We start from the raw sequence: 9,307 nt of genomic DNA, 5'->3' as shown, positions 1-9,307 counted from the left end.
CATATCCTTTGATTGCGTCCTTAAAACACACAAAAAATGAAAATGCCGTGAAAATATTTTAAGTAAAAGGCTCCACCAAGCGTTGACTATGCCAAATTGCGACTCAATGTCATAGTCTATCCACCTGGAAGCTAATGTTATATCTTTAAGTTGTAACCTTTGGAAGTGCTAGTTTAATGATAGTCAACACTTGAAGATAGAATATGCCAGTCATGGAACATAAAGTGGTGCACGCCTCTTGTATGATTCTCTCATCTATTATGTTGGTTTTTGTGTTTGTTTCTTTTTTTGTGTGTCCAGGAGTCTTTCAGATGGCCTGAGACACTTTTGTTGTTTTCGTCATTTTTCAAAATAGGTATCAGCTTGTACGGATATCTAGATTGAGTATTCTTAAAACGTATTACTGACAGCTGATTGAACACTGTTTATTCATATATCCAATACACACAGATACAGTAAGAGTAGTCTATCTAGAGGGTCTGAACTGATGTTTCTCATGTGTGTCATGAGGTTTCAGGAAATCAACCTGATGTCTGTTTTTTTTATCTGAGATAGGATTCAGACACCTAGTCTCGTATCGTAAAAGGGATCCTTAACCAAGAGCAACTGGATATGATCTTGAGAATAAATGAACAAGGGAAAAGATTCATGTATGATAGTACTAGGGAGCATGTGAGGCATTTTAATGTGAACAGACAAGAGAATTGAACGGATGATTGCAAGCGTGTTGTCAGTTATCTTCTCACAGTGATAATCGAAATTCACTACATGACGTCCGCATAAAAAGTTAATCATCATCTGCAGTCATGGCTCAACAGTCTGCCTGTGAAACAGATATGATTGTTATCTGGATTGCATTACAGATTTTGTTCTTGAAAAGGGACTTCTGTAGCCTCCTCGATCCGAAGTTCAATAGTTGTATTTAATAAATAATTGAAAATTAGAATGAGATTACTGAAAAATCTACCCTATTTATCAGTTTAATTGAAGCTTAAACAACATTACAGGATTCCCTTTGTATTCATTAATTCAGTTGTTGACTAAATGCCACTGAATAAATACTTCTTATCTTGTATAAGACTGAGACTCCGAGATCTGTACAAGTGGGGAATTGTAGTGAATGAGCAGCACGCACCCGCTAAGGCACTCGTCTCTTTACTGAAACAACAAGGGGTATGAAGAGTTACACCAGTCTTTGAGCCGAGTGATTACAGAGGAAAATTACCCTCATTGAAAAGTAATTTAGAGGCGAAGTGATCCGGAGCTTTAATTAAAAGAGAGTGGGAAGTAGAAAAAAAAAGAAAAAAGAAACACAGACCAATCTTCCCCTTTGTGGCCAGGGTTCAGAAGGGGGGGGTTGCACTCATTTTCTGCACACTGCCCCTCTCGCCGCTATCCTCAGATGTCCTTTAAACAGCAGAGTGCACCCAGCTCAGTCGGCCATTGTTCTGAGTGTATTTGATCGCCCTCATCCAGCAGACAGTAAGAGGATTAAAGTACAGGAGTCTGGGGAAAGGATGAAATATTGTTTTTGTGTGTATGAAAAATACAGATTACCTCAGACCTGGGTGTGCTGTCTTACACTATGGAAGCATTCCTGTAGGCATGGCGTCCTGTACAAGGGAATGAGTGCCAGATGAGGGAGGCATTCTAGGGCAATTCAGCTGGTATTCAGGACCAGAAACAATTCGCATCACTTTTGCGCGGATCCCGTGGGCCTCAGAAATGTTGCTGCTGGAACAAACTTTACTTAACAACTTACCAAACAGGCTCTGTGTGTTTCAGATGTATTTTACACAGCTGTCTCTACTTTGGCATGGTTATTTCTCCTAATTCAATAATTATATAACAATTAAGTAAAACATACATCAGTGTCTCATGTTAATAGCCACTACATGTCATGAGGAAGGTCTCAGGGCATGAGATGACCAGCGTTTCATATTGACCTTCAGAGTGACAGAACAAGACCAATGGAAGGTCAGGGTCAACAGGTCAGTGATCTCATTTTGCATCTTGGAAGAACCCAAGCTCACCTACAGTATTGACAACTCAGCGGTTGCACCACCGGCTCAAGGTCTCCAAGGGAAAAAGGGAGCAGTTATTCAGAAATAAAGAAATCGTAATGAGCCACAAGACAATGACCCACTGTGCTTGTTGCCGGGCAACACTTATCCTCAGGAGGAAGTGGGGCAGAGAACAGTGAAGGGGTGCAAGGACACAGTACACATGACCGCGGTCCTTTTATTCCCACAGCACACATGACCACAGTTCTACAGTACACATGATCACGGAAGTACAAATGAATACAGTCTTACTAGTCATGACATACACTACAGTACAGTGGTTAACAGTGAAAAGCACACATAATTTCTTCTTTTTCTTTCGTTTTTTTTTTTCATGAAAAACTGACCTGACAGAAATGCGAGAAGTGATTGTCATTCTTCGTATGTAAAAAATAAAATGTAGTATTCTGACTCTCGCTCACAGACCCTTTTGTTTTGAATTACATTAAAGCTGCTCTACAACTTGAACCAGAATGTTTGGCACAGAGCAATTGAATAAATCCCATAAAAAAAACTGAGATAAAGAATCAAAACCATACTGAGTGCAGATATTTACTCTATAAACTGTTGCCCCTCTGACTAAATTGCTATTGCCCCTAAGGCAGTCTATCTAAACCCCAAGGATGTGCCAATCAAGAGCCAAGCTGATGTTTGTTTGTTTGTTTTGTGACTGCAGCCCAGTTTCCTGATAAACACAAACAGACCACAAAGGTGTCCAAGGTCCACCAAAGGTTGGCCAGGCACTCAAGTTTAGATTAAAACTACAAACACAGACATTAGGATAAAAGGTCCTGGTTCTCCCAAATTTCCTTTTCCGTCTTTGGGTGACCTTGAGAGGTTGTCACAAGACCACGGCCTTGGGGAGCCTATTTTTGCGGATCCTCACACAAGGTGCAGTCAGGCTTCTGTTCAGCTTGAGGCTCCAGTTGGATAGTAACTGAGTGGAAGCTGTAGATGTCGAACAACGCTTGAGTGATCTCCCTCAGAACAGGCTGAGGATCCACAGCATCATCTGAAGAGAAAAACAGATTGAGATTCAGATCTGTGCTTAATCCCTCCCTAAAAGAGACGATAAACTATATCTAACCATTCTCTATATGTCAGCACAAGCCAATGTGACCCCCAGCTTTATACCCAGCCAAGAAAGAAAATCTGTCTGTTGCAATCTTTACAATTTCTCTTGTTTGTAAAAACACATCTTCTCGGAATCTCACCTATGGCCACGTGTGCTGAAAGCACTGCCTGGTTCATGGTCAGAGCCCAGATGTGAAGATTGTGGACGGCCTTCACCCCTTTCACAGACAGGAGAACTTCCCTCACCTCACCATGCTTCACCCCTTCTGGTGTGCCTGAACAGAGAGATACATCATGGATATCTTGTGGAATGCTCAGTGAGGTAACCGACGGGCAGAAAAGCAATATTGTGTGCGTATTAGGATCTTATCGCGTTCTGTACCACACTCAATCTGAGATCTGTTGCCCACCTGAGGGAAATGCCAGTGTCATTAACCCCCCTGTTGGGGTCAAACAGAATAGACTGAGGCAGACAAGAGGAACACTGATATTCATAGGCTGGGGTTTACCTTCCATGAGCACCAGAAGGATGTCCCTCATGATAGTGAAGGTTGTGCCAAGGACAAACAGAGAAAACAGGAATGTGCAGATGGGGTCAGCCATTTTGTACTCGGGCTGTGAAAGAGAGCAGACCAGACTTCAGTATGGAGTCAACACTAACATAACCAAATGATTTTGCCCTTTAGCTTCAAAACAATATATATATATATATATATATATATATATATATATATTTAATATATTCTTAAACAGCATCCAATTCGATAAAGTCAGACGAAAATACATGTCAAAAGTGGCCTTTCTTTCCCCCTTGCATTATCCTTAGACAACCCATCCCCACCCTTCAATCCTTTCCCTTTATTCCAAACTGCCCTCGGGCTCTGACCTTAAAGAAGATGATCAAGGCGCTGACGAGCACACTGATGCTCTGGAGCAGGTCTCCCACCACGTGCACAAAGGCTGCTCTCACACTAGCATTGGCCTGAGGTCGCCTCGGCACCCCCTGTCCCTCCTCCATGTCCTGGTGACCCGCTGGGCCATGTCCATGGGCATGGCTATGGGCATGGCTGTGGCCCTTCTCTGCTTTGTGGTTCTCTCCATTCTCATGGCTGTGCCCGTGCGAGCTCAGGCCGCCGTGGCTGTGCCCATGCCCGGATTGGTGTAAGGTTAGCGCCATGCTACACAGAAGGAAGGACGTGGAAGAGATCTACTTTGAGTACCACTCAGCAACATTCAAAACAAATTCTGATTGAATATGACATGGAACTTAAGTGCACAATTGGAGTTATACATGTCTGTCCATTAGTTTGAACCTTTAAAAATGCCTTGACTTTGTTTCTACCTCCAGGCTCTTGTGTCTTCATAAACATATTCTTTTATTATGTTTTATTATGTTATCATGTCTTACCTTACCTTATCCTTACATTTTCTATGTGTGCAACACATCTGACTGCAGTAGCTAAACGTCATTTTTTATATTGTTTCTTATTCAGAGTTTCATTTTTTTTTTTTTTTTTTTAAAGTGACACATGTGACATGGCATGGTGATCATGTGGTCCTGTGGGAAAGACTACTGACCAGTTCAGAACAGAAAAAAAGTTGTTCTTTGTTGGTTTTTTAAATCTCAAATTTGGGTGGTTTTCGAATGAGTGAATCGTCGAAATGTCTGCCTTGTGAGCAATGAACACCAAACTTCATAGACAGAATGGTACTTCAGCAACTTACATGATGTTCGCCAGCACTGCGCAGCCTGAAGTGATGAGCATTAGTGTGCCCTCGATGGTGTAGTCATCACTTATCAAGCGCTCCACTGCCAGGTACACCAGTATGCCCGTCACCAACCAGATGGTACACACGGAGAGAAGAGCACCTAGGATCTCTACAGCGAGAGGAAAAACACCAGGATTAGTTAGTGCGACCAGACCTTGTAGATCTTGACAAAGAAGTGAGGTCCTGATAATACGGGAGATGCAGAGTCCCTTGATAGTTCTCCAACAATGAAGCAGGAATATCACTTGAGTGCCACTAGGAACAGAACTCAGTTGACTTAGCTTGATCAGAACGTAATGGCAATGATTGTTTTCACTGTTATAGCCACTTAAAATTCCTTGTTTGTGCAAACTTACTTGGCCAATAAACGTGATTCTAATTCTGATTCTGATTCTGAAAAATGTGATTCTGATTAAGGCACCGTTGATGTGGGGAAAATGTATACGCTTGCAAACTGTGCTGCAACATTTCAAGCTGAGAAGGCTCTGAGGGAATCTATAATCTCTATAAAGAAAGTTCAGGGTATACCCTGGGGTAGCAATTACAGTAAAGACCATGATGCTGTTGGTGGTGGTGTTGAGCAAGATGATGGATGTAGAGACTGAGATGGCTCCTAACCTGCGCGGTGCCAGCCATAGCTCAGTTTGTGAGTAGCCGGTCTGGAGGATAGCCACAGTGAGCACAGGCTGATGATGAAGCTCATGAAATCCACTAGCAGGTGGGCAGCATCCGTCATTACTGCCAGACTCCCAGCAAAGTAGCCCCCTACGATCAACAAGGACAGATGAGGATGGTGGAACTCAGAATGATAAAAGCTTAACTGAAAGATGTAAATCACAGAGAACTTAGATAGTTCAGTTATATACAGACAGTAGTGCAAAGAAAAAAAGGACCATATAGTGGCATGATGTTATAGTACTACAGGACAGTGATTTCAAAGCAACCTTAAATTACATCTATGAAAGGATTAATGAATTTCTCTGTAATTTTAAATACTTAAACTTGTCCTTTTTACCAGTGTGTAATTGATGAATATTAGATTAATCATAGGCGTCTACTTCGTTTGAAGTTTTATAAATGTAATGGCTCATTGACTTTCAACCGTCCTGACAGATTTTTTACAGTTCCTTGGCTGTGTTGAGATGACCTACCCAGGATTTCACCAATCATGAAGACCAGACAAACAGCTGAGACGATGTAGAGTCGCTTCCTAGCAACTTTTTTCTCGCGCTCTCTCTCCTCCTGTGCATGGCTGTTGTCATGGCAGTGTTTGATGGTGCCGTTTGTTACTTCACTTTGAGACTTCCTGTGTGGTAAATGTATGAGGTGACAGAGTGAATCTTTAGCACTATTCAGTACTATTACTCAGTACTATTCAGTACTATTACTCTTGTAGTTGTGTAATTGTGCAATATATCTGTCTTACAAGCTTAATTTAATAAAGGATCAAATGAAATGCAAACACTGTGAACTGAATATTTAATACATATGAAAGGGTAGGCTGCAAACGCTCCTGCAAAGAAAAACTAAATCTTTTTTTCAGTGCTTTCAGGGCATATAAATGCTCTAGCATGGCTCAGCACACACTGGAAAATTTACTATTTTGTTGTTTGTGATGATATGAGTTAATCTTCAGAAATACTATGTAAGATTTTATATTGTTTCCTGTACTGAGAGGGAATACAAAACATTTCAGATTTCATTCACACATACACAGTGGTCTTATTGTAAACCCTGCTTGCACTTAAAGTTCCTTCCAAATATCTGTGTACAGGGATATTGGGTCATAACAGTGGGCCAGTTAGAGGCTGGACTAGGGGGAGGTGTTGTCAAGGAGCTTATGTTACACGTGGTCTGGAGGTAAACGTGCCATTCCTCAGCTGCTTTTAATAATCACTGAGCACCCATGCATCATGACGTTATTACATGGCTGAATAGGTCAGTGCCATTGGTTTGATGGGCTTTTGCATCAGATGCGATGGGAAATAAAATGTGCGAGCATGGGTGTCTGTCAGTCTACTACAGCATATGCCAACCCAAGAACAGAGTATTTGTTTTATGCCCAGGCTTGTCTTTATCTCAAACTTTTTAAATTATAAGGCTCAAACGACATGAGAGAAATATTGTACAGTACAGCAGCAGAGTAATTAGTCTGAACACATGGCATTTTTTGAGAACGGAATGACGTGGCATTTTTGACAGCAGACCATTCCAAGCCCATGGGAATATAACAAAAAAAAACACGGTTTTCTTTAACCGGTACATTCAGCTTTCCTTGATTAAAAGTTAAATATTAAGATACCTTCCACAAGCTTACATTCAAACACCATTGCCACCAACAACGGAATACAATATCCACAGGATTGCGTGTACTGTATCCACAGTATGTGCAAACAAATATTAGTTTTATTGTAACGTTGAGCAGAATTGTATGGTTAGGCTACAGATTTTCATCTTATTTCACATAAAAATTACATCCTTTTAGTGTACAGAGTGTGCTATCACTGATTACATAGGGAGACTTCAAACATCTCGACCTAGGGGAGTATCTCGAGCGCGCATCCTCCTCCAACAGTTGGAAGGGGGATTTTTGGGATGAGGTGCAAATTTGCACACTGCTAAAAACTTCTCGGCTCGTGTGTAAAAAGGTTGTGCAATGCTCTTTAGACAAAGGCAGCGGTATCCAACCCATTACAAATACAAACTCGTTACTTTACGGGGAAAAAATAATGACTTCTGACATAATATTAACAACTGTATTGCTCTTGCGGGCATTCTTTAGTGAGCATTTGTCTGTCATCTGAATTTTGATCTCCAGTTCCGAACAGATCACACCATTAAACGCTTGTTCTGAAATCCAGAACTTCATTGAACATTTCACCAATGTACTACAAATACAGAATCATGCTAAATATAGTTCAGATTTGTTAGACAGGCAGGTAGACAGTGAAAAAGAGAGAGAATCAACAGAATAAAAGTATTTGTGTAGACAAAAATACACATTCGACATTTAAACATAAGACCTACCTTTCAGCTGGGATAGTGTATAGTGTGGTTGCATTATCGGTGACCAAGTGGAGTTTTTCCGGATCTTTTTTTCTAAACATGACTTAAAAACGAGCTCCGCGCACAATTGCTATGGTTTTGAAAAAAACAATTAAGACTGTTGTGAAAAACCACAGAAGTATTATTGCGGAAAAACAAAACAGGAAGTTATTGTAAACTAAAATAAATAGTGTCAGCTACAAGTTTCAGTAGTACTGTGAACGCTGGCAGTCGAGCATCTTCAGAACTATGTCCAGTGCAATGTCCAGGCACTGTTATTTGAAGCCTTGTGACTGAGAACCGTGTGCAAACTTGCAGAATGTCTGCAACAACACCATCGGTAAGTGACAGCTATTTCACTCATTCAAAAAAGAGGTTCGCTAAAGGTACCGCCAAATTCCAGATTGCATTAATGGGTCAGTAGTACTCCATTTGACATCCTTTTGAGTCACTCTGTCCTCCCCACCATGCTGGACTGTTGATACTGTCAGTGCCAAGGGGTGTCAAGAGCTGTGTTCATCAGAGACGCAAAAAAGCTCCTAACGCAACTGCACACAACGAGTTTCGAGAATATATTGTAGCGTCGAAGCAGAAGGGTAGGAATGGCAGACGGGTCTATTCTCGTCATAACTTACTTACGCACATGGAAGCCACACTACCAGGTACCAGCCCGAGGATGTGTTTATTTTGTGACTCAGAACATTTCAGGGCTAAGTTTATGACTCTGCATACTACTGCAGTATGAAATCTATATCCCAATAAAGTCAATGAGCACATTTATTTGATTTTGTTGTCTTACACTGACAACAGGGGTAATTATATTTGATCATTGTCAGGTTGCAATGCCTGTAGCTCCTAGGCTCTCACATCTTATTTGCCTTCAACAATATTTAAAATGAGATTGTGATTGAGTTGTGTTGTCAGACGACTCATATTTCAGTTGTTCCACACTTAATATAGCCTTGAAGATATTATTTTTTTCTGTTCAAGGTTGATATTATTGTATTGTATTGTATAAGGATTTCCATCTGAAACTCAAATGATGGTCAGGTCTGTGGGAAAATCAGTTGAAGTGTGTAGCCTCCCAGAGCATGTAGTCTTCACGAACAGAATATCGGGCATTTGGCTGGGACACAAAGCATTCTTCAAAGACAAGCCATGAGACGGGAGAGGAGACTGAGGAAATGTTTTTTGTGGGGGCTGAATGGAGGGCATGTGGGGCTCAGGTGAACTGTGCTGTGTGATCTAAGATGATAGGCACTGGAGAGCGAAGCTTTGCTTTCCATGACAAAGCGCTGTAGAAATGAGGTTATGTGAGATTAGGAAAGGTCCAGTGATTGGCGTAGAATCATAAA

General features: G+C 41.2%; 1 protein-coding gene across 1 annotated transcript; it reads right to left on the bottom strand.

The window, feature by feature from the left end:
* Window positions 1-2,200: 2,200 nt before the first annotated feature.
* LOC105904900 (zinc transporter 8) lies at window positions 2,201-8,215 on the bottom strand. Its single transcript, XM_031586457.2, has 8 exons — window positions 7,935-8,215; window positions 6,059-6,213; window positions 5,526-5,672; window positions 4,863-5,016; window positions 4,024-4,315; window positions 3,647-3,752; window positions 3,278-3,412; window positions 2,201-3,075 (listed from the first exon to the last, which is right to left on the bottom strand). The coding sequence occupies exons 1-8, from the start codon at window positions 8,012-8,014 to the stop codon at window positions 2,930-2,932; spliced, it is 1,215 nt and encodes a 404-aa protein (XP_031442317.1). The 5' UTR covers window positions 8,015-8,215; the 3' UTR covers window positions 2,201-2,929.
* Window positions 8,216-9,307: the final 1,092 nt, after the last annotated feature.

The sequence above is a fragment of the Clupea harengus genome, chromosome 19 (genome assembly GCF_900700415.2).
Source record: "Clupea harengus chromosome 19, Ch_v2.0.2, whole genome shotgun sequence".
In the NCBI taxonomy this organism is placed as follows: domain Eukaryota; kingdom Metazoa; phylum Chordata; class Actinopteri; order Clupeiformes; family Clupeidae; genus Clupea; species Clupea harengus.
The sequence above is the reverse complement of the archived record's forward strand: the minus strand, read 5'-3'. Positions and strand labels throughout refer to the sequence as shown.

Excerpts from the sequence above, each read along its gene's own strand:
- LOC105904900 (XM_031586457.2), bottom strand. The coding sequence starts at position 8,014 with ATGTTTAGAAAAAAAGATCCGGAAAAACTCCACTTGGTCACCGATAAT. Across the intron at positions 5,673-6,058 it reads CATGATTGGTGAAATCCTGG|GGGGCTACTTTGCTGGGAGT; the intron begins GTAGGTCATCTC and ends TGTTGATCGTAG. Across the intron at positions 3,413-3,646 it reads CCTTCTGGTGCTCATGGAAG|GCACACCAGAAGGGGTGAAG; the intron begins GTAAACCCCAGC and ends CTCTCTGTTCAG.